The sequence below is a fragment of the Equus quagga genome, chromosome 1, assembly GCF_021613505.1.
Source record: "Equus quagga isolate Etosha38 chromosome 1, UCLA_HA_Equagga_1.0, whole genome shotgun sequence".
NCBI classification, from domain to species: domain Eukaryota; kingdom Metazoa; phylum Chordata; class Mammalia; order Perissodactyla; family Equidae; genus Equus; species Equus quagga.
In genome coordinates, this window is record NC_060267.1 from 25744540 (window position 1) to 25770095 (window position 25556).

The 25556-nt window shown below is 35.2% G+C and overlaps 1 protein-coding gene across 5 annotated transcripts in view; it reads right to left on the reverse strand.

The window, feature by feature from the left end:
• CNTN1 (contactin 1) overlaps positions 1 to 25556 on the reverse strand; it is a 342015-nt gene that overhangs the window by 26970 nt on the left and 289489 nt on the right. For all 5 annotated transcript variants that reach the window (XM_046642426.1, XM_046642443.1, XM_046642435.1 and 2 more), the window contains 4 exons: positions 25137 to 25240; positions 17991 to 18177; positions 15127 to 15239; positions 14156 to 14312 (listed from right to left, as the gene is read on the reverse strand). In XM_046642426.1, the coding sequence (XP_046498382.1) occupies positions 14156 to 14312; positions 15127 to 15239; positions 17991 to 18177; positions 25137 to 25240 (561 nt within the window). The remainder of the gene's footprint in view (positions 1 to 14155; positions 14313 to 15126; positions 15240 to 17990; positions 18178 to 25136; positions 25241 to 25556) is intronic.

The following is a 25556-nucleotide window of genomic DNA, read 5'->3' on the forward strand; positions in this document are numbered from 1 at the left end:
CTAAAAGGAGTGAGAGGAAAGATAGGTGGTGGTCAGAGACTAGAATGAAATTATGAAGATTCCAATGATAAGGATTGGGGTGAGACCATGGAGAGGACAACACAAATGAGAGGAAGTGTTTCAAGGAACTGAGAGAACAGGGTAATATAAGGATCATCTACATGTATATTGACATGTAGAAAAAGTCTGAGAGAAGTAGTGTTGGAGAGAGTGACAGATCCCAGCACTAAAACCTCCAAGGAACGAGTAGGAGTGACCCAAGATGTTGGTAGAAAACTTCAACAAGAAAGAGAAATGGATGGGAGAGGCTGATGATACCAGATTCCAAACGGCTTTTGGGGCAAGAAGGAAGGGGATAATATGGAATCAACAACAAGAAGCAAAGAGGATACCTATCCTGTCACCAGGCCCAGTGCTCAAGCAGTATGAATAGACTGCAGGAGGAGAAATGTCATCGGGGGGAGCAAGGCTTCAGATAAATTAAGAAGGTGAAAGAAACATGCAGTGAAGAGATGGACGTTTAGGGGACTTTGCTGATGACTGACAATGAATTCAAAGGGCAGAGTCAGAAGGTATTAAGAGTTAAGTACGGATGGAAATGGAGTCAGAAAGTGAGACACACAGAGCTGAATTAATCTGGGAATCCTGGGCTTCTTTTGGTTACTGTCACAAACAAGACCTAAGGGCATGAGGAGACTTGAGAGTCTCCAGGTGGATAGTGCTGGGGAAGTGGCGAATGTTGGGGATGGAAATGGAAGGGGGAGATCTTGGTGGGAGTACAAGGAGTTCTGTTTGTACACAGGCATATAATATGCAGAAAGTTGTATTTAATCAGAGTTTGGGTTTGGCCACGTGAGGAGAATAAAAGGAGGATGAGGCAAGGTATAGATAAGGCAGTGGTTTTATTTATGGGCCAGAAAATCTGAGTTCTTTAAGGAGGAAACTGAGGATGTGAGGGAGAATGAAGGTTAGAAAAAACAGCAATAGGACCAATGGTAGGTCTGGGTGGTGGAGGGTGGAAGAATTGTTGGAGTTGGGAAGAGATTTGAGGGAATAAGCTGGAAAGATAAGAGTTAGGTGTGAGAGAATAGAATGCTTAGAATTAAAATTTCAAATTTTTTGCAGTTACTAGTAATGTCAAGATTTGCAGGGATTCTTAACCTATTTTTGTGTCATGGACACCTTGGCAATCTGAGAATCTCTGAGAATACTGAAAATGATGCTTTTATATGCATAAAATACAATATATAGAGTTAAAATGAAACCAATTATATTGAAATGCATTCTATAAAAACATCAAGAAGGCAAATATATGTCTATTAACACATTAAAATAGCATGTTTATTAACACAAAAAAATAACAAGAACTAGGATGGAGTCTAGTAAGTGTCATATTTTTGAAGATGTGATATTGCAGTAGCTGAAATATTATATGAGAATATCCATGCTTATTAGCGACAGTGATTTGTTGCCTAAATTCATGTTTGAAGAAATACTGAAATTCACTTAGAAAAATATCAGTAAAAATCACAAGGCAATTGTTTCCCATTCAAGTTTTGGAGACCTCTCCGATACTAAATCACATTCAACTCTGTGAACTCATGACTAAACTGTGATTATGGGTGGTTGACTGAGGCAGGGTGAGGACAAGATCATCAGGAAAGAACTAAACAAATTAAGAGGTCAGGGCACTGGAAGGGTCATCTACAGAGATGTTGATGTCTTAAGAATTCACAACTTCCAGGCACATCTAGACTCAGGCATCTCCCGTGGAGTCTTGTTGGGCTAGTCCTCTGTAATCTACAACACTCTGGACTCTCCCTAAATTCTCTGTAACCTACAACACCCTTCACTCTTCCTGCTTCTTATGACCATGTGACCAAGGAGAGCGATTTGCTTTAGAGTAGATTCAGATATTCAGGACCTGGAGTAGAGGGTTATAGAAGAAAGACTACCGGCTAGAGGAATTCATACTCTTGGAATATGTTCTAAATGATTTATTTTCTCTTGGTCTGGCTCGTTTTGCAGAAGGTGTCTGTAAAAAGTGCCCTGGAATGTCATTAGCGCCATTGCTTTGGTTTCATACTGTGAATAATCTACTGAGGGGCCTGGCTTCTAGCCTTACCCAACTATGAGAGGTATTTTGAGACCTAACATTCCTTCATAAATCACTAAAGCTGGTCCCTAATGTAGTATCAAATGGACCATTTTAATATGTTGATTTATCACTTTCCAGTTTAAGTGTTTTATATTCCCTCTTATTATAGCATTAAAGGTTTCCAGTTCCATTTGTGAGAAATTTCCAGGGTTTTATTTCTAACAATGACAAACTCATTTTCTTTTCAAAATGGCTTTCACATTTATGTTGCCGTGAATAAGTGTCAAACCTCAGGAGAGAAAATTTAAAACCCAACTCCCATTCACAGCACAGACGATTGTGTTTATATTTTCCTGAGAGGGTTACTAATTCCAGCAGAGCCTATAATGTTTCAAAGGAAAATTAATTATAAAATGATGTTTTAATGGTCACTGCATATATCAATTAAAGACAATCTGGTTGTTTTAATTCACCTATTTGTTGCTCTTATTTTAGGGGAGAATATAAAATAAAATCCTATGATTTGAGGAGAGGTACATCTATCCTAATATTCCTTCTTGAGGATTATAAAACTTTTCCAATCCATTCGAGTGTATATAACAGATATCTCAATGTAATTTTTTATGCCAATAATACATCAACATTCATAAAAAATACAAAATCAAACTTACTAATAATTAAATTTATACATATAAGATATGCCATTGCACAAGATTATTCATTTTCCCATTGCCGATTTATTGATGGCAATCATATTGTAACCCAAGATAAAATTTGTTGAAACTTTACAACTAAATTTCACGACACTTGCTATTATGCAAACAAGGTAAAATAAACAGATTATTATTCAGTAAAGTCAGAATTTTGCTAATACCCCAATTCAGAAAAAATTATAAATTCTTTTAATTTTTAAATAAATAAAATTAAATTAATTAAAATTCTTTTAATTTACAACCTCTTTTCCAGAGCAGTTTCTATATATGGGAGTCCTTTCTCATGCTAGGTTCCAATTTTAGTTCCTTCAGCAGTATTCTTACCAGATTCTACCCTCCTAGTGTAACTTTCTAAATTTAGAAAACACCACCCCATGCAGCTCTTGAGGGGAAGGGATTGTGTCATAGATTTCAGTATTGTGATGTATCTAAAATCTAAAATACAAAACAAAAACCTTTGCATTTTTCCTACAGCAGTAATGACTTAAACATTCCTAGTTACCTACTAAAATATTCTTTAACAGCAGTAGTTCCAAATATATTGTTTTATAGGATAAACCTGTGTTTACTGATTTTGTTTGGATGTTTACTCCTCAAAGGTTTTCCCATCCCCAGATTAGTGGTAAATTTTGATGACTTTGAGCAATCATGGAAATGCCATTTTACGAGTTTAAGGGTAGACTTGTGACCCAGTTCTAGACAATATGGGAGAGATTTTCTGAGGGGCTTCAGGCAAAGGTCCTTCATGTTAATATAGAGCTTCAAAAGATACTGACCTCCTTTTTCCCTGGAAGAAAAGATTGCAACCACAGACAATGAACCTGATACTGAGACCTCCCAAGTGGAGAAAGGGAGCACGGGGAAATCTGGTCCTTGATTATATTTTTGAGACACTGATTCCATAAGTCCTAAAGGTTACCTATCTCTCAATCAATTTTGAGTTGAAAGTTTGTTACTGACAGCTGAAAATATTCTAATAGATACAAACCCTCTGTTCAACTATTTAACTATCCTTTAACTAGAAGTAATTAATCCTCATGTCCCTTGATCTCCTACTATATTAATCATACAAGTTGCCAACTGTGGGCAACACCAACAACCATCTGCCATTTCCATTTCTGCATCTAGGCTGGTATGAGTTGTAGACAGTTATATAATTATGCCAATCTGTTCTCTGACAAACTTCAGCTGGCTTTTCAGTTTTGTTAGGTGATTCCTTTTTCCTTTTTAAAAAAAATCTATCTCTAATTGGATGTCTAATGGATGTAGCACGACCTAGCTGTCAAAATCTGAACTCCTACTTATTTTCTCTAATCATCTATTTTCAGTAGATGACTCTTAATGTAGATGACTCTGTTGGCCAATCTAAATCCTGAGAGTGATGCCAAATCCTCCTTCATACATCATATCAAATCATCAAAAATATTGTTGGGTCTTCTTCCAAATAAATCCTGAGTATAACTGCTTTTCACTTCTTCTATTGGGACTGCACTAATCAAGGCTAACTTCATCTCTTGCTTACACCATCAACTTTTTGACTTATAACTGCCCTTCCTGTATCCAGAGATTTTTTCCCAACATTTACAAGATTTCTCCCTCCTTCCAAAGAGCAGTCAGAATGAGACTTGTAAAATATAAATCTGATCATGTCAGTTCCCACCTTAAAGTGTTTTAATGGCTTCTCATCACATTTAGAATAAAATCCAAAATCCTTAACCAGAACCTATAAACCTTTGATTCAGGTCCCGCCTATCTCTCCAGCCTCCTTATAAGTCTACTCTCCCTGTGGCTTGCTTGGCCCCAGCCACACTGGTCTCCTTACTATTCATTGAGCATACATACTCCTAGCTCAGGTCTTGGGTATTGTTCTCGTAGGAATAATTTGTTTTCCAGATAATAGCATGGATCATTCCCTCACTTCATTCAATTGTCTTCTCCAGTGTCATCTCATCAAAGCAGGCTTTTCCTGCCACTCTTGTTGAAAACACAGACACTAGTCTTCTTCCTTCACTCCTTACTCCCCTGCCTCTGCTTTCCTTTCTTCAGCTATCTTCACATATGATAAAATGTTATATATTGTTATATACTTATTTTATTTTACCTTCTCCCTTTGGAATATAAGCTCTACAAGGTTTGCTTAGATAAATAAGACTTTTACCCACACTATTTTATGGAAGTTGATCTCTTGAAATTACCAATGACCTTGTCATGGGCTAAATTTTGTCCCCTCAAAATCCATATGTTGAACCTCTAAACTCCAGTACCTCAGAATGTGACTGTATTTGGAGACACAGTCTTTAAAGAGGTCATTAAGTTAAAATGAGGTCATTAGGGTAGGCTTTAATCCAATACGACTGGTGTTCTTATAAGAAGGGGAACTTGAGACACTGACATACACAGAAGGAAGATCACCTGAAGACTCATATACAGCATAAGACTGTATATGAGTAGAAGACAGCCATATATAAGCCAAAGAGAGAGTCCTCATAAGAAGCCAACTCTGCTGACACCTTCATCTCAGACTTCCAGCCTCCAGAATTGTGAAAAAATAAATTTCTGTTGTTTAAACCTCTCAATCTGTGGGTTTCTTGTTACGGTAGCCCTAGCAAACTAAAACAGACCTCTAAAATGTCAAATTCAAAAACTTTTCTCTACTCCTCAATTTTTTCAACTACTTGAATTTTACAGCTTTGAAATAAATTACATAAATTAGTATTTTTAAAAACAATGACAACAAAAAAACACCTGAATACTTACCAGTCAGGCAAAGAAATAACATTCTCACCACCCTATAAGCCTCTTTCCAATTGCCCTCTGCACCCTGACCCACCACAAGGCAACACTGTACTGAATTTTGTGTTAATCATACTCTCTTTTGGAGAAGTTTTACACATCACATATGCACCTCTTAAACATTGTTTCATTATTTTCTGCTTTTGAACTTCATATAAATGGATTTACATTGTATCTAGTCTATGACTTCATGTTTATGTGCACTAAATATTGGGGAATTTTTTAAATGAGAATTCATTATTTTGCATAAAAATAAACCATACTTATCTAACATCAATAACATTTAAATACAAATTTGAAAAAGCATTCGCTACAAATATGGCATAAAATGTTAATAATCTTCATAAATTGATCATAGAATTTTAAAGAAAGTAAATAATAATAAACAGAAAATAACAGAAACAGAACTTCACAGAAAAGGAACTATAACTAGCTACTAAACATAATATATTTAGATCAATAGTAATAAAAATATAAATAAAAATTAAGAGGTAGTATCTTCATTTAACATTTTTTTTTAAATTAAATGCTAGTAAAAAATTTGTTTAACGATAAAATGTGGGCATTGCTATTTGGATAGCAATTTGGCAATTGCCAAATATTTGCCAAGTCTTCAAAATGTTCTGCCTTTTTATCTGGTGATTTCACTTCTAAGAATCTTTCTAAGGAAAATAATTAGAAATTCAGGAAAAAAATCTATATACAAAGATGTCCATTATGCTGTTACCATAATGCTTAAAAAGAAAATATGAGGAATAACTAAATATTAGTTATTCCTGTAAGTCTTGTGATCAAGTGATGTTAATCATTATTTTCTATATCTTGGTTAAATCTTCCTTTTAGATATTTTCATGATGTAGCTTCAATATCTGCAGGTTTTCCTGTCCTATAATTTTCTTGGCATTTTTAATACTATGAGATTCTTCATCATGAAATCAATTTAGAAGTGAAAAGTCATTTTATTTTTCTTTCCTTCATTTAACATTTCCTAAAAAGCCACATTTGGCTGAGACCTTCTTGTTAGTTTTGATTGTTACCATGTAAACCTACTTATTTTTGGAGAAGCTGTGCTGTATTTTTTGTTGGAATTCTGGCACCATTCCTCTTGCTTTCTTTGCCCTTTTCTCTCTTTCTGCGGTCAAAATATGGAAAGTATATTTCCTAGACTTTCTTGCCACTGAAAGGCACTAAAGGCAGAATTGGAAGGTCATAGAAAAGCAGAAGCCACTACTGCTCTGGCAGTGATGAGCAGGCCTGTGGGCCTCAGCAGGGGTCAAAGGTAAGGTGGTGCTAGTGCCCTTGAGAATTCTCCATGGACCTCCCATTTTGGTGCTGTAGGCAGATGGACCACCAGTGCGCATTCCCTTCAATACAATTTCTTGCTTTTCTCAAATCCAGCAGACACTCACTCTCATAATTCTTATGAATGGTTTTGTTTTCTTTTTTTAAGATTCTAATTTAATGCTTGATTACAACATCCAGGGATGTTTCATCTTTTCTGACAGAAAGTTCACTGATAGAAGAGAGAAAAGAAAAAACTTTATAGCAATGGAGGGGTCGATCTCGTGAGCTCAATTTTATTGGAAGCTAGTTCAATCATTAGAAAAACGATCAGAGGTCTGTAATCTATTGATTAAAGCTATTGATAAATCTAAGGGCTGCTCGTAAAATGGGTGAATTTCCTTTCCATCACGGAGAATGTTTAAGCTGAGACTGAGGGAGCATAAGCCAGGAATGTCCTGTAGAAAATTCCAACCCTTGGGAAGGAGCCAAACAAGATAATCTAAACATTTTCCTCCAGTAAGTTCATGAATCTTTATTTTCCCCATATCTTTATCACTAACTCCTATGCTTTACACCTGATCATTTTTATAAGAAACATTCTAAAATGTACATTTTCCCCTCTGAAATGTATATAATGTCTCCATATACATTCTTTAATCATTTATCCTGGAAAAGGTCTTGTAATTTGCTTTGCATCTCAGAGCAATAAAAAACTTAAGTTATCCTATTAATTGATTATTTCTGAAAAACAATCTGCCTGTTCTGATTGGGTCTCAGACTTTCTCTCTTCTCACCAGCTCCACCAATTCCCCTTTTGTTCCATTCTATTTTCTGCACTACAGCAAAAGTGATCTTAAATCAGATTGTGTCACTCATCTCCTGAAAGCACTTCAATGCTTTCCCATTGAACTTGGAATAAAGTACAAACTTCTGACAACAGCTTTTTAGGAGAGGGTAAGGAGAGAGCTGGAATGAGAGAATAGTATCAGATGAGTCTGAGATGTAATCAAGGGCAGGCCATTCATGGCTTTGCCCCTCTCATCTCTCTAAGTCACCCACATCACTACGCACTAGTCACACCAGCCTTCCTTGAGCTCCTTGAATATGACAAGCTCTTTCCTGCCATTACTGTACCTGGGACTCTTATCCCCACTGTCGTAGTATGGCTAGTTCCTTTCCTTTAGATTTCAACCTAAACATCGCCTTCTTAGAGAGACTTGACCTAATCATCCTACTCAAATCACTTCTACCTCTCTTACTCTTTATAGCCACTTATTTTTTCATTACAATTCTTATAAGCCTATATAGAAATAATTTTATTATTTAATGTTAGTTCTTTATTTTCTTGATATCCACAAGAATACAAACTTCAGGAGGACTGGCCAATTATTGTAACCAATATCCTAGCAGAACGCCTGACATATGGTAGTTGTTCAGTAGATGTTTATTGAATGAATCAATTTTCAGGAGAACAAAAGTGTTATGAAAACCCATAATTATTAAGAGGAAGTTTTATTTTATCCGAGGAAAAACGTATCTGCACATTATCATGCTAAAGTATAGCTCCAAAGAGTAAGATCATCATAAACCAAATTTATTTTGGTAGTAAGTAACTTTTGGAGGATTACTTTTAATATCACTGTCTATTCTTATATTGTATTGCACTGAGCAATATTCTAATCAAATTATTTCCGAGTATAAGTAAATGAACAAAATAATATGTTTGGACTGTTATGTGAACTTACTAGTAGCTAAAGAAATCTTTGGGACAATTCAGGAAAACCCAAGTGAGTTTAGATGCAGAGGTGCTATCCATGGCTTGACAAAGTGGGAAAATTTGCTTCTAGAACTAGTTCTCAAAGCTCCTGAAGAATAAATGAGACTGGGAACTCCCTGTGCTGGGAGCTGTCCATCGACTGCTCTGGCGAATCTAGGTCATTCATGGAGCTACATTAAAGGATCAGGGTAGCCAGGAAAATTTAGAGACACGCAAATATTCCTTTGTTGAGAAAATGTCTCCTCCATTTTCATTCTTGTTACAAAACTGTGAGCGTTAAGTACAGCTATATATTTGCAAGAGATTTTGAGTGGATAATCATGATTGAATTGTAATAAAAGGAATATATATTTTAGAAGTAGTTTTAAACATAAACTGTTTGTCAGCCTAGGAATACACAGGCTGGATTCATCCACTTGAACTCTCTAATTGATCCTACACGAAATGTAGTAAAGGGAAACAAAATATTTGATTATTTCAAAATGGTTGGAGAGACAGCATTTCCTGAATGAAAACATTTGATTACATCATAATCACAAATATAAAATTTTAAAGTTATGATGATGGACTTATAAGAAGGGCATTCATCTGTAACATTATTGTCATGTAATATACCATTCCAAAATTTCAGGTTAGTAGTTAATTTATTTTTTGGAAATCTATTTTTCCCAAATGATAATGACGTTTACAAAGCTACAGATTTGGGGATCACTGAATTATACAGCATCCTACCATTAAAGAGGGCAGGACAAAGTAAACCTAAGACCACCATGTATTATTACCCTCTCCTTCTATATCTAGGCTATTGTACAAGATTAGATGTTCAAAATAATTTTGGTCTTTGAAAATGCTTACACAGGAAGTATTTGCAAAAGTGATGATGCCAATATGGCACTTTAATTTCATAATGTATGAATTAAATCTAAACATCCCAACTGTCCTCTTGTTCCTTTTATGCTGTACTACTTGCTTAGTCGCTGGGACAGGAAGCGTGTTTGTAATGGAGTTAAACACCTAAAAGTTCCACCTACAGAATGGTTTCCTAGCCTTTCTTCTGCTACTGGGAAGAAGAGGGCAAAGTGAAAAAATAAAATATGTTTTTCATCAGTGTTTAAGTCAGTGGCTTTGGTTATAGAGTTTAACTTAATAGCTTGGAGTTACCAAAAATAGTGGGTTAAATGTTTAGATTACATCATCTATGGTAACATCAGGATAAATTACAGATTTATTAGAAGACATAAAGTCAACAAAATGAATAGATAGCAACTTTAAATCAAACGGAAAAATGCCTTGTTCTTTTAGAATATACCCTAGACTTCACCACTGCTCGCTTTCCAGTCCAGACCATCATCATCTTTTAATCATTTCATGATAATAACCTTGTAATTCATCTCCTTACATCTTACTCTACTATATACATACATTTTCCACAATCAACAAAGTGATTTTTCAAGTGCAAAACATCTGATTATGTTACTCCCACCTTAAAGGTTTCAAATGACTACTTCTTGCCCTTAGGAAGAAGTCCACAAAAATGCCCTTGAAAGTCTTCCTTGATTTGACTACGATATCTGTAGTCTGTTTAAACTAAAAAGAAAAATAGAAGCTAAAAATATGCATTTCACACATAAATAATGAAATCCATGCTTCTCTATGGATATTTATTTTATGATCAAAGATCCATGTTAATCTATATTTTAAAATTTATAGTGAACTTGTAACAAGCCAAATTAGCTTGCTAAAATTTATATTCAAAATATTGTAGCTATCATCACATTTTTCTTAATTTAGCTCACAATGATGTTTAAAAATGAGTCTTAAAAGATGATATAGAACTTGTTAGAGATAGTATGTTCGTGATGAAACATTTGTGATGCTACGTTTGCCTCGATGTGAGCTATAAACATCCAATAGGGAATAATTTATTAAGACAGCAGATAACAGTGTTCAGGTCAGAAAGAAATGGAGTTACAGATTACCATGTGTGATAAATTTTTCTAGAATATCTCTAATATGACATCTTAATCTTTGTAAGAATCAAACTCGTGGATTAGCACATGTCATGATGCAAATTATATACCTCATGGGGAAGTATATCAACATTCTAGACATCTAAACTATTGTTAAGTTGCCCAAATTACTCTTATAACTAAATTTGACTCTATACAGAAATCATGAATTCATTCAATAGCTATTGTTAAAATCCTATTATGTGTCAGATGTGCCCCCTTGGTGCTGAAGATTCCAAGGTCCAAGGCAGACAAGAGCTTGCTCCCATGGAGCTTACATTCAAGTAAGGATGGAGATAGATAGACAATAAACAGTATAAATTAATAAATAAGAATTTTAAATAGATAAATGAGATAAATTTAAATAAGATAAATTTAAATATAAATATTATGAAGAAAATAAAACAGTGATATGACATGACAAATAATTAAAGCAGGGGGCTTTCTTACATCGATGGCCATGTAATTCTTCCTGAGGAGGTGACATCAGGGCAAAAATAAAAATGACAAGAATAAACCTACCATGACAAGATCTAGACAATTCCAGGTAGCAGCAAGAACAAGTACAGATGCCTCAAGGTAGGAATGACATTGGAGAAAGAAGGTTAAGGGAGCGAGGGAGAAATCGCTTAATTGAGGTGAGAGAATTTGGCGGGGACAGGTTCTTTGGGGCACTATAGGCTGTGGTCCGGAATTTAGATTTGATTCTATAGGATGCCTTAATAAGGGGAGAGTTATATGATTTGTTGAATGAATGAATGAACGAACAGCTTGATGCATACAAACATTAAAACCTAGCAATATGTGATATCCCTGGCTACACATTTCAGGCATGAAAACGAAAACAAAGGAAAGCATTAAGTCTTTTAAATTTACAAGAAAGTCTAAAATTTCCATTTGTATTTACACGCTTTTCTCTTTACAAAGAATTTAAACAATTTGCAAATAAACTCAAACTTAGGAAAATTCTAGAATGGTATTATTCACCAAACCTTTGGCATTTCCTAGTGTTAATTCTAAGTTTCTTTGTACAGTTATGGTCAGACTAAGAGCTAAATAACAGAAATTCTGCATTAAAAAGAATATTGTCCATTAGTTGGCAAAAAAAGAGGAAATTATTCTGAGTATGTTTGAGATTTCTAAAAAAGCATACTCTGTGTCTTCTGTACATAGGCTATTTACAGTGGGATGTCAGATTATAGCCATGGTGTGCTGCAGCTGGTCCATACCACCTCTTGAGTGACAACTGCTAAACTTCAGGAAATTTATGAGCGAGTTGTTAAAAACACTATTATTAAAATTGAAATGATGCAAACTTATTAGTTAAATTTAAAAGTTTAAGACAAAAGTAGTAAATACCCCAAACTCATCACTTCCTAATTATTTTACTACATTTTAATGTCATCAATGCTCTTGAAGTTATGCCTATTGCATCCGTATCGTGGCAATACTACACAATGGTCTGCTACTGAGCAGCTCTTCCCAGCTCCAGATTTAGTGATGTCACATGGGAAGCTTGAGATCGGACATGATGAAAATATTCACTCCATAGAAATTGGCAAATGCTACAAACCCGGGCTTCTCTCCACCCACAGAGAGCCAGTCATTTAACATTTACCAGCGCACCACCACTTATAACTATGCTGATGCTACTGCCGCTGCTACAGCATCTCTAGCTACAAACTTCTGTAGTGTAAACTCCAGAAACGAGGTTCTGCTTCACATTAGGGATGATGAAGGAAAGGGAAGGAAATGAAGAGGGCAACAGCGTGCTACGGCTGGCTTCTGACAGGGAAGGTCAGCATTCAAAAGCAGTTTATACAGTTCTTTTACACTTTACCACCCTCAACATAATGTCTACATTTCCCTCAGATGTCCTTTTGCAAAACAGCCTTGCTAAGTGTAAAACTACTGAAGGTGTCTGTTATCAAAGTTCAGAATTTAGAAAATGTTTTAAAAATTTTAAAAATGCCATTTTCTTCCTATCAAATTAACAATGACTAAAAATAAAGAAACCCATGTTGGAGTAGAGCAGTGGGAAATGCACTCATATACAACTACAATAGGAACATAAATTGATAAATATTTTAACAGATTTGGCAATATAAAACACGTTACTCACTATTTAAATTCAACCTGCAGAAAGATTAATTTATAAAAATGTATTCAACATAGTATTATTCAAGATAGGAAAAACTGGAATGGGTGGATAAATTCTATACATTTGTTTGAGAGAATATTATGTATAAGTTTAAACGAAATTTACAAAATTTTGAATGACATGGGGAATGTTCATGCAACATAATTGATAAAAGTAGGATATAACATGATATATTCAATAGAGGCTTCAACATGAAATTATATACATATAATAGGTAACTAGAAGTAAGTTCCACTGAACGTTAGTAGTAGTTTAGAGTGTTTGGAATATGACTATTTCCTTTTCCTTTCAGATTTTTTTTAATTTCCAAAATTTCTAAGAAGACATAATAAGAATGTCTAAACTAAAAACACTTTCAATGTAAATAATTTGAATTTACAAGGAAGCCTAAAATTTCCATTTGTATTTACATGCTTTTTTCATTACAAATAATTTAAACAATTTTCAAATAAATCCAAATTTAAATAAGAAAATTCTAAAATAGTACTATTCACCAAACATCTGACATTTCCTAATGTTAATTCTACGATTTTTTTGTACAGTTATGGTTGAACGAAAAAATGTGGCATGTGTTAAAGGATTTATTAGTTAAATATATAACATAATCATCTATTTAACAAATTTTCTTCTAAGTCAATTCTTCCCATCTTTGATTTGGCGTCTTCTAGTATTTCATAGTCTCTCATAAAATTCTCAAATAACGTCAATTTTAATTCAGTATACTTAAACTATATCATGCATACAGGGTGAGAAAAAAGTATCAAAATTTAAACAAATAGTAGAGTTCTACAAATCCAAAAAAGGGAAGAAATCACTGCCTCAAAATGTATTTCAAATTAAACAATGCTGTGAGAAACAGAGTTTGCAGAAAAGGAATAGATATGCTGAGACAAAGAGAGGGAGACAAAGGAGTGAGCTATCATCTACTGTCTATTTTATTACTATATTAATATGTGTAAGACAAGGAAAAGGAGGTTAGAAGAATATTATTAGTAGTCCAGTGAATTTCCTTTTTGATATCAGAGAAGTTTGGATATTATTATCTAATGGTCCAGAATATGTACCATTTTAATGCATTATGGTATTTTAATTGTGCTTTGATATCCAGATAACAATCAAGTATGTGGTATGTTGCAAATATACTTTTGTGACTCAAAAGGAAGAAATACCAAGTTACAGGGCATCTTTGACATTTCAAGTCTACTTAGGGAAACACTGATATTAGTGTGAATATCAGTCCTACCTTTACTCTTCGGAATCCATATGGGCCTAGAAACTTACAAGTACATAATTGAAATGTATCTTCAATGACTGGCTTACCTGAAATTTTGACTTGAGACACCACTCCATCTCCTCCATCACTGTGTGCACGAACCTCCACAACATACTCTCCATCCCTGGGGATTGGGACTTCTATGGAGTGTTTATGAGTTGAATACAGTTTGCCATCATGCTGGCCATCAGGTCTATAGAGTACCTGGAAAAGTCCAAAAATACATATACTTAATAAAGTGGTAATAATGAGCCAATGTCCTAATACTAAAGCCAGAATAAAAATGCTTATATTTTTATTAATAAATAATATCTTAGGAAGCTATGTGTAATATTAGCTGGAAAATTCATGTTATTTTTAATTTGCAGCTATCGATTTCACCTATTTTTTAAGGTGATTCAAGAGGATGTGACTTAAGTATCTGAATTTTATTTTTTGAGATCACCTAAAATAAAGAGAAGGAAAGAATGTGTCCTTTTATGAAAAAGGTACAAAATAAGGGCTCTTCCAATATATTGAAGTAGTCTAAAAACATTGCCTAGCAATTTAATTTAATTTTTTTTCCACAGTGTTTCTAAAATTTAGTATTCAATGAAAAATGTGGTAATGTGTGATATAGAGAGTATATGGAAATACTCTTTTTTCCTTTTTTGTTCATTTATAGAAGGCAACTCAAAGCATCAAAGAGTTTGCTGTGTGCTGGGCAATATTATCTGTATCACTGCCAAACAAAAATAGATTCCTTCCATCTCTCTTTAAGCAGTGATTATTCTAACATCTCTATTCTTTAAAGCAGTTATTATTTCTATCTTGCTCACTTGATATGACATTTCTTAAAACTCACTGAAGATCTTTTCTCATTTCAAAATTTATCATGGCACTATGTCATGTGATTCTGCTATAAAGCTAGGATAAGAAAGCTGAATGGGTTTTGCTGAAACAGCAAAAAGTCCAGACATTAATCAATCTTTGTAAGAATAAGCTAGCGTGGGGAATAATCTAGTAATATTTCATATACCTTATATCCTGTCACTGTAGATTCGTTTGATAGTGCGACCACATGATCCCAGGTGATTATGTATCGTGAACCAGACCTTATGGAACTGATAATCCTCGGTGGCTGGCTTGGAGCTGTGACACGTAATAATATGCAATTAATGGTCACCATATCTAACTTTAGTTCTGCAAGCTGCATGGCATCAGAAATTATAAGGCTGATGATAATGATGTGACAATAACAGCAACAACAGCTAATTTTTTTTTTCTTTTAAAGATTGGCACCTGAGCTAACGTCTGTTGCCAATCCTTTTTTTTTTCTTCTTCATCTTCTTCCCAAAGCCCCCCAGTACATGGTTGTATATTCTAGTTGTGAGTGCCTCTGGTTGTGCTATGTGGGACGCTGCCTCAGCAAGGCCTGATGAGTGGTGCCATGTCTGCACCCAGGATCCAAACTGGTGAAACATTGGGCCACCAAAGTGAAGCACATGAACTTAACCACTCAGCCACGGGGCTGGCCCCAACAATAGCTAATTTTGATGAGTGCTTGCTATCTATCATGCTAAGTACTCTACATCCATGAGTTCATTTAATGCACCACCCCATGGCCCTGTGAGGTAGGGAATATGAATATCTTTTATTCTCTTCTCATCATCCTTCATTTGGGTTTCTTTCTCTACTAGTCTTTTGAAACTGCTGTTTTCAAGGTCATCAATCACCTCCACTTGGCCAAATCTAATGTCACTTTTTCATTCTTTTCAAACTTAACATCTTTGCAGCATTCCACAGAGTTGGCTTTCTAATTCCTTCTTGAATCTCATTCTTTTCTTAAATTCATGATCTCTTAGCCTCTGGGTTTTCCACCTACCACTCAGGCTGTTCCTTCTCACTGACCATCCTTTGCTAGTTCCATGTCCTCTGCCCAATTTGTAAATGTTGGAATGAGTCAGGACTTAATCCTGAGCACCCTTCTCTCCTCTATCTATGAATTCTCCCTACATCTTACATCTGGGCCCATGGCTTTAAGTACTCAAATTCTATCTCAAGGTCTAACCTCTCTCTTGACCTCTAGACATATGTGTCCAACTGCCTATCTCTACTTGAAAGTCTCAAAGGCTTCTCAAATGTAATATAGTCAAGGTGGAACATTTGCCATGCACCCCCACATCTGCTTCTCTGTGAGTCTTTCCCATCTTTAGTAAATGAAATAACCAAATCCCTAATTTCTCAGGCAAAAATTTAGTATTATGCCTTCCGTTCTGCTCATTGCCAATATGCAAATTAGCAGCAAGTTATCAACTCTGCCTGCAAAAAACTGTCCACTTCTCTCTCTCTCCATGGTCACTTAGTGCTGATCACCACCACTTCTCCCCTTGACTAATAAAAAAAATCTCCTAATTAGCTTTCTCCTTTTACTTTTTAAAATTGTGAACCCACTGTCTACCCAGAAGTCAGAATGTTTTTTAAAAATATATAAATTAGATATTACTCTCTGCCTTAAAATCTTCCAGGCTTCTTATCAACTTAGAAAGAATTCAAATTCCTTACTATGACCTATAAGGCCCTTCATATTTTGTTCTTGGCACACTTTCTCCTCCTCATCTAAGAACCTATGTTCTGGCCCCGTTGGCCTTTCTATACTTAAAACACATCAAACTCTTCCCACCTACAGGCTTTGCACTAGCTATTTTCTTCACCTGAAATAATCCCCTCCCTCACGGTCATCACATGGTGGGTCATTCTTATTACTCATATCCTCGCTCAAATGGCATCTTCTCAGAAAGGACTTTCCTGACCACCTAATTGGAATTCGGCTCCCACCCAAGTCACTTTCAATTTTATTATCTGTCTATTCAGTTCATTGCCCTGTTGTCTGATATTATCATACTTGTTTATTTGTCAGATTTTTCTCTCTCTTTCTCTCTTCTTCCATTAATTTGTAAGCCCTGTAAGAAGAGGTTCTGGGTCTGGCTTGATGCCTTCTGTATCCTTAACATTTCAAACAGTGCTGGGCACATAGCATACTTTTATGAATAAATAAATTGAAAAAAGAACAAAAGAATGAGCGCTCCTTTTACAAATTAGAAAACTAAGGTTGAAAGATGTGAAGTAATTTGTCTATTGTCACACATTTAGTGTGGTAGAGACAGATCTGAAACCCTTGTTTGATAACAAAGTCTGGCTCTTACCACCATGTTCTATGATCTCATTAGGAGTTTCTTTTTCCCCAAGAGAATTTTGTAAATTTTCAAACCATAATGGTAATCATGTCTTCAAATTCTTATGAAACTTCCTAGAGTCCTGAATATAATATATTCAGCTTGGGTTTAAGAGGGATATATCAAAGTGAAGCCAGAGGGGCGAGAATAACCAGGAAATCTGAGCAGGGTAGGTGGTCTTGTTATATGAACAGTGAGAATATATGTTGATAAGAGAATAAGCACAAGGCTACAATGTTTAACTTGCATTTGCATTGTGCAATGATGAAGGTTTATAAATCAAAGCACAGAAAAATTAGAATTTTAATTTTCTCATGCTGTTGATGCATTCCTATGAAAACAATGTTTAAAATGATAATAGAATGAATGAAAATTAATTATCTAATGTGCAAAATTTTGGAGGTAGTCTTTACAAAGAGAAGTTTTGTAATTTTATTTCTATAATGGAACATTAAATGTATGAAGATATTCTCCACATTTCCTCAATATCTACAAGTAAGAAAGTTTTTTTGTTTTTTGTTTTAATCTTGTGTGATTTTAAAGGTTAAAATTGAAAACCGAATGTGCTTAGACTGCTAGGTAGTAAATTTCTCTCAAATGTACCTGCATCGTGATCAAATCAATTGGTAGTTTTCGACAAGTGTAAGATACAAAAGTTCAGACTCACGTGCTTTCTTGGTGAAGGTCTCAATCATGTCACTGGGAGGTCCACATCCCGCGCTATTGCAGGCCCTGACTTCCACAAAGTACTGGGTGTCCGGCAGAAGGTTCTCCAGCCTGGCCGAGTATTCTTGGCTGGTGACTTGAACTCTGTGTGCAGCCGCTTCTTTGTCATGGGCGGACCAGTACCGAATCTGCAAGCATTCAAGTTGAGTAATATTTTATCATGATTCAGACATCTCAGTTGTGAAAATTTCTCTTCAATTGGCTCTGACACCATTGATGTTGGCTGAGCATCATATTCTCATGTTACTTAATGCTGCTTACACTTCTATTGGTCTTAGGTTACGGCAAGGCACACAATGCAGATCTGATCAAAGATGTCAAAGGCAAATCACAGGCTCACCTCATTTGGCTAAAACTGTCTCACACTGACCAAAAGAGAAAAAAAACTCTAGATAAGATTTACTTTCAAAATATAAACCTGGTTTCTGTTTGAAGGATTTGTCCAATAATTTTTATCATTTATTGTCTGCTTTATTTCTGTTTACATGATTTTAAATTTGTTATGAGCCATTGATAAACAAAATAGTCATTATGTGGCCTAGAACATGCCAGCATAGTAACCTTCTGCTCGCTCATTTCAGAAGTATGTATGTAAAATTATTTCCTTTGAATTTATATAGAGGCCAGATATCAAAGAAATATTGACTACTAACTTGGTTAGTTTCAGAAACTATTTATCTTTAAAATAAAGGTATTTTTAAGAAATTTTACCCATGTTGTGATTAGAAATGATTACTTTTACCAGCCAATGTATCAATGACAGCCTTTCTTGCCCCTTAAAGTTTAAGTAAAACCTATGAATTATAATTTTCATTCTTCAAATAAGGCTATTTTATCGGTCAAAAAATCTATAATGACATCAACAGCGTAAATAAAAAGGAAAGGGTTGCCTATAAGTATACTGATATTATACATGTTTTAGATGCCTTATCTATAAAATAATGGAATTTTAATTTCACAATTAACCAAAGTACCTAAATGATAATAATATCTAATATTTATATAATCCTGAAACTTTCATTTACATAAAACACATATGAAACCAGTATAAAATGAAACTGGATGGCTCAAATTCACTTGGTAACAGAGCGACGTTTCTATGTAGAATGAGCACATTCCAGGACAAAGGCTAGTTACTAATTTCTTATTGGTTTCCTTTGCAATATTTTTATTTTGTAACTAGTGCTCATTTTTTTGATGCCAACAATATATTTCCTAATGATTTTGATAGAATCTCTTTGGTATTTCTGTCATCTGACCAGAGGATGACCTCAGAACCGAGAAGGTAGAATTGCACTAAGTGGATCCAAAGGCAGATCTCAGTTGGCAGAGAAAGGACTTTCTAAGGGTGGAAGCCTCCTTGTGAAGGCATGAGTTTCCTGGTTCTGGAAGTGACTACATCCATCTTGGAAGAAGGAAGACGGCCTAAATTTTGGTGGGCATTTGAAGTAAATAATAAGTAAGGTCTCTTCCACTGTCTGACTGAAAAGAAATAAAATGAACATTTATATTCTAATGAAATGCCAAGCACTAAAGTACGATCATTCAGATACATTATCTTCTCAATAAACCTAGAATGGTAGTATTTGCCTCATTTTACAGCAATCAAAATTGAAGTCCCATGAGGTGCAGGCATTTTTATATGTATCCTTGTTGACTGAGATGTACACCACAGTTTTAAATCTTCATCTCATTATAACAACTTTTCATCCACTTTAAAGAGAAGTTTTTTAACTAGATTAGTATAATAAAGGCCATTTCTCTTTTTTTTTTTTGAGGAAGATTAGCCCTGGGCTAACATCCACTGTCAATCCTCCTCTTTTTGCTGAAGAAGATTGGCCCTGAGTGAACATCTGTGCCCAAGTTCTTCTACTTTATATGTGGGACGCCTGCCACAGCATGGCGTGATAAGCAGAGCATAGGTCTGCTCCTCGGATCTGAACCAGCAAACCCCAGGCCACCGAAGGAGAGTGGGTGAACTTAACTTCTACGCCACCAGGCTGTCCCCAATAAAGGCCATTTCTAAAAGACACTGTACTAAAATGAGCAATGAAAGCGGCAAAATTTTTCTAGCTTCTCACCCAAAATTCCATGAGGCATTTTGGCAATACAAAGTGAAGTGTGCAACCTGCAGTCATGGAGCAGAACAAATGTGTTGCTTTTGGTTAATCACTAGGGACACCAAAAGAGAGCCTGGATGAATTAGTGGAAAATAAATAAATAAATAAAGCAGGCCCTGCTTTATGGATAGTAGACCATAAATTCATTTCCACAGGCTAGAGCAACATATAGTCTATTTATTGGTATTTAACGGTATGGCATTTTATAATTTTAACTCTTTTTTTCTACATGTTTCGAAAAAATCCACAACATCCTGTGTCTAATGTTGACTTATCATAGTGCTTGTTAAACAATTATAGAATCGCCTTATTACTGGTGTCTACTACTACTAGATTATAAACTCCTTGAGGACAGGTATTCATGATTTATTTTCGGACACTGTGTGCCTAGGACTGCATTTGATGTATGGCATTCATTCTTTCATGAACAAAAATTTATGGGGCACCTGCTTTGTACCAGTTACTGTGACGCTGGGAAGACAGTAGAGAACCAAGCAAACGTGTTTTTTGCCTTCACAGATCTTATAAATAAAGGAAGAAATCAAAATGTTTAAGTTCACATAAAATTACTAGTCTCTTTGATAGAGAGATCTTGCCCCAAGAAAACCTTTTTAGAAAACTATTAGGAAGCTAAAAAGAAAAGCCTCAGAAAAAGAGCTAAGTCATATTTTTAATAAAGAACACTTATACTTTCCATAAATTTATGCTACAATAATACCACTTTTGTACAGAGATAATAGATATATAGTTATATCCTTTCCTTGGAAAATTTAAGAAATCTGTAGGAAAAACAGCTCTTTAATCTCATTTTCCCGAAGAGGTTTAGAATAAAGAAATGGATGTCACAATTAGGGAAGTGCTCAAAGATGTTTAGCACTTTTGAAATTTAGGCTTGTTCCATTTTACTATTCCCTACTTCAGTAAACTTTTGTATCAGATTTCTAAATTCTTCCCCTTTCAATTCTAAATTTCTGGAAACAATATCTTCTGACAAGTGAATATTCTTTGTTAAGGATTTAACACAGTTTTTAGCAAAAAATCTAAATATGGTTATGTATGTGAAAAAATGAGACTCTGACACAAAAAAGCTCAAGCTCTAAAAAGATATTATATAATAACTTTGTATTATCTAGATCCCAGACTAATTCAAGTATTAGTACATTCCACGGGCTAGAAATAGCAATAGTATAAATCGTTCAAAATCTGTATTCTTACACCTCTTGGGAACCATTCAAAGTTCTGTTTTATTCTAGCCATTGGTGCAAGAACCAAACAATTCTATGCAGGTTTTAACCAGTTTCCTGTAAGTACTACTAGTTAGCATTTCACCTCTGCTAGTGTCGCTAATATCTCATGTCCTGTCCTGTGTTGTCCTTGATGCTGTGGTGGTAACCTTGCTCAACAGTCCACGGAAGTGGGAGGGGAGGTGATGTCCCGGGGGCCACCCTTAATCAATGGGACACAGGGGTGGACGAATGCTTCCCCTTTCATCCCAGGTGCGGCAATTCTGAGCCACATTTATGAAGCTCCTCAAAGATCCCAGGGGATGGAGTACCAGTTGGGCACAGTGGTTGCCAATAGGGCAAAGCATCTTTCTATCTGAGCTTCCTTCTTTCCAGTTTACTCTGCTTTTTCCTCATACCTGCTCCCTGGGAGCATTGAAAACAAAGAAACAAATAAACGACAGCAACAACGAAAAATCAAAAGCACTAACTTTTCCCACACTCATGTGTCAGGCTCCACTTTGGAGACATCCAGATGAAGATAGACTCCTTCTCCAAAAATCAAGCACTTCCTAAATATTAGTTTATGTTCACCATAATAATTTAACCCTTAAAAATGTTTGAGTAAATGACTCAGGATTGATAATCTAATTGTGAAATCAATCGTCTGCATTAATTTCCAGTTCAGCTGCTAAGAGTTTTTGTATCCACTATTTCTGATAGCATATTTTGCTTGCTTTCATTAAATTGAGTGAATGTTTTACCTGCTGGGTGAGCAAACTAAGTCTTTTCCGGATTCCTGGGCAGGAGCCCAACGTTCTAATATGCCTTTGAGAAGCAGGACTTCTTGTATTCTTCTGGTTCACCTACACTGCAGGAAAACTAACTGAGTATTAAGACTAGAAGTGAGACCTCTTTGACTAGGAAAGAAAAAACTAGAGAAAAAACTGGGTAAAACTTAAACACTCTACTGAGATACATTTTAAAACCACAGGGAAGAGACGATTATTTTTAAACCTAATTGCCTACAGTTCTCACTTTAGATGTCAGGAAGTTAACTTTGAGATGGGGTCAGTCACACAGGACGAGGGCTTCTCCAGCTTTTAATTTTCTTAATATGCTGCTTTTTTTCTTTGTTTCTTTATAGCTTAGACCCATAGCACATTTTCATGGGAAATGCAGTGGGGCATTAGTTTTCTTGATCATCTATCTTGTTAAACCATTGGCTTCTCCCTTCATATTTTAAAATGGAAACAATAACCACATTATAGTCAGTCAAGCGTTTACCCCTAATACAAGGGCATTTTCTCATAGAAGAATAGATGTTACGGATTTTCTCTTTTAAGCTTTCATGCTTGTCTCTTTGATATTCCAGGTTCTGTGTGAAAGACTTAAAAAGTTTTTGAGAAAGAAGGAATGGAAACAATAATTCTGTGATTACTACTAGGATTTTTTTTGTTTTTGTTTTTGTTTTGTTTTTTTTGCTGAGGAAGATTCACCCTAAGCTAACATCCATTGCCAATCTTCCTCTCTTTTTGGCTCGAGGAAGATTAGCCCTGAGCTAACATCTGTGCCAGTCTTTCTCTATTTTGTATGTCGGTCGCCATGACAGTATGGCTTGACAAGTGGTGTAGGTCTGTACCCAGGATCCAAACCCACAAACACCAGGCCTGCCAAAGCAGAGCACAAAGAGCTTTAACCACTTGGCCATGGGGCTGGGCTCTACTTCCAGGATTTTTAATCAACCATTTTCTGGAAAGACAAGACCTAGGTTCAAATCTGGTTATGCCAATTATTACTCACACAAACATTTCTAAACCTCAAGTTTTCCATCTTTAAAATGGGGATAATAATAGTGTCTACCTCTAGGGTTTTGTGGATTCAATACAATAAACTTAATTAAGTGTTTAGCATAGCAAAGTCTTAACAAATATTATCATTCTTATCATCATGAACATTATCATTATCATTATCACCATTGTCTTCAAATGTCCAATGACATAAAACAGGGAAAAGTATTAAATGCAGGTGATTTCATTTCTTCCACACAACAGGATACGAGATGGTGATTTCTCTCAGCTTTACAGGTAAGGAAACCAAGGCTCAGAAAGTTCAAGTAAATTGTCCACAAAATTCCTAAGGGACAGAGCTGAGATATAAACCCATGTCTGCTCAGCAACAAAGCTTACAATTTTCTACTTAGTGTGGAGTTGCAAAAAGTTAGAAATATGTGAAACTAAACTCTTCGATGGCATACACTTTTCCCTTGAAATTATCATTTGAGAAAATCTTATCTGCTAAAGATTACTTTTTGCTATTTCATTGAGAATCCTTAATTGATGTCTACTTCCCCGTCAAAAGAGCTCATATTCTGATTATTGTCTGAATTCATTGGTGCAGCATATTGCTGCCCATCTCATATTTCCTTCATACTCTGTATGTTGAAAGTTATAAAATAGTCAGCATATAATTCTTAGGCAAAGACAATACATAATTCTTTGGCATGTTTTTAACAAAGCAAAACATACATAGCACTTTGACTCAATGATGGGTTATAAATTAAATTATCTTTTTTCTCTTTTTTATTACTTAGGGATGAATAATATAAAAGAAGAAAAAAATCCTGTGGTCCAAAATATGGCTTGAAAGCTCCAAATATTGATGTCTTCTCCCAAGATACCTTGGACTTGTTTATTACAGGGGTTTGTAACATCTAGTGAATTTATCTCTCTTTCCCATTTCTTTTCTAACAGCTGTAAATGTAATTGTCAGTTTAATAGGCTAGAAATATTGGGCCTTTCCAGTCCACTCTTATCATTTCACTCTCTTTGTAATAACCTCAGCTGAACCCTTGCAAAGATTATCTGAAGATTCTTTGAGATCTACCCAAATCATAACCCACGATATCAAATAAAGTCTTCCTGTTAGTCTGTATGTTTAAAACTTAAAAATTTAGGTTGGTTTTGTGGTTACATCTCAGAAATATGGCCTTGAGACAGCCAGACTGTAACACTTCCTTTGATCATACTTCAGTATCTCTATCAGCACTCAGCGAATATCCATTTATTGCCTACCACGTGCCCAGCACTGTTCTCAGCACTGAGAACAAAATAGACAGAATCCTGCCCTTACGGAACTAATATTCCATGGACAGACGAAGAAGGAGGACAAGAATGGAGAGGGCAAGCTGACTGAGTGGCAGCTCACTGCCCACGGATCCAGAAGGGCACTCATTGTCCACTCTCTGAATAAAACAAAAGGGAGTTTGTGGTTTGGCATAAAGCCTTGAGCTTCGAATCAGAAAATCTGAGTTTTATAATTGTTTCCTTCGGATGGACTTTTAGAAGCGGAACTACTGAGCCAAACAGGGTGAACATTTTAACCACGCTTTTATAAATTACCAAAATGCTTTCCAAAAAACTTGATATTCACCAGCATTTTATGACAATGTTTGTCTCAAAGGATCTTGCTTAACCACGAGTGTTATGACCTCAGTTTCTATTTTGGCCATGTGTTTGTCAACGCACAAGACAGTTACAGCTCTCCAGATAAGCCAATTAGGAAACTCTGCTTTACTCTTAACAATTAGCTTATAAATGCCCAACATCTTGAACACATAGAATACAGTGTTAGTTGTCACATAAACCAATGGGAAACAGAACATTGAAAGATGCAACATATTTGAAAACTTATGCTGATATATTTATGAATAAACGTATTTAGTTTGATAAAAATTGAACTCACCTGATAACTTTCCACTATTTTTTCTACAACATGCTCCCAATGAACAGATATTTCTGAAGATGATAAGACTTTTACGCCTACTTCTGCCGGGGCTTCACTGGGAGCTGAAATTTTATGAGAACGTTAACTTCTTATATAAGATGATTATTTAACAAAACTCAAATAGCACCATTTGCTGTATGAATGAGTTAAGATTATATTTTAATAATTTCAAATAGTTTGACTATTTCCAAAATAAATTATTAGATGTTTTAATAGTAATATTTTTGCCAATATTACTTTATTTCATGGTCATCAGTGATATATGCACACACACATACTCATATACATGAATATTATACACAGATATACATACACACGTGCAAACACTCTTTTAAGTAAATGTGGAAAGCTCATGGATTTTTCTGATATCTGCGAGCA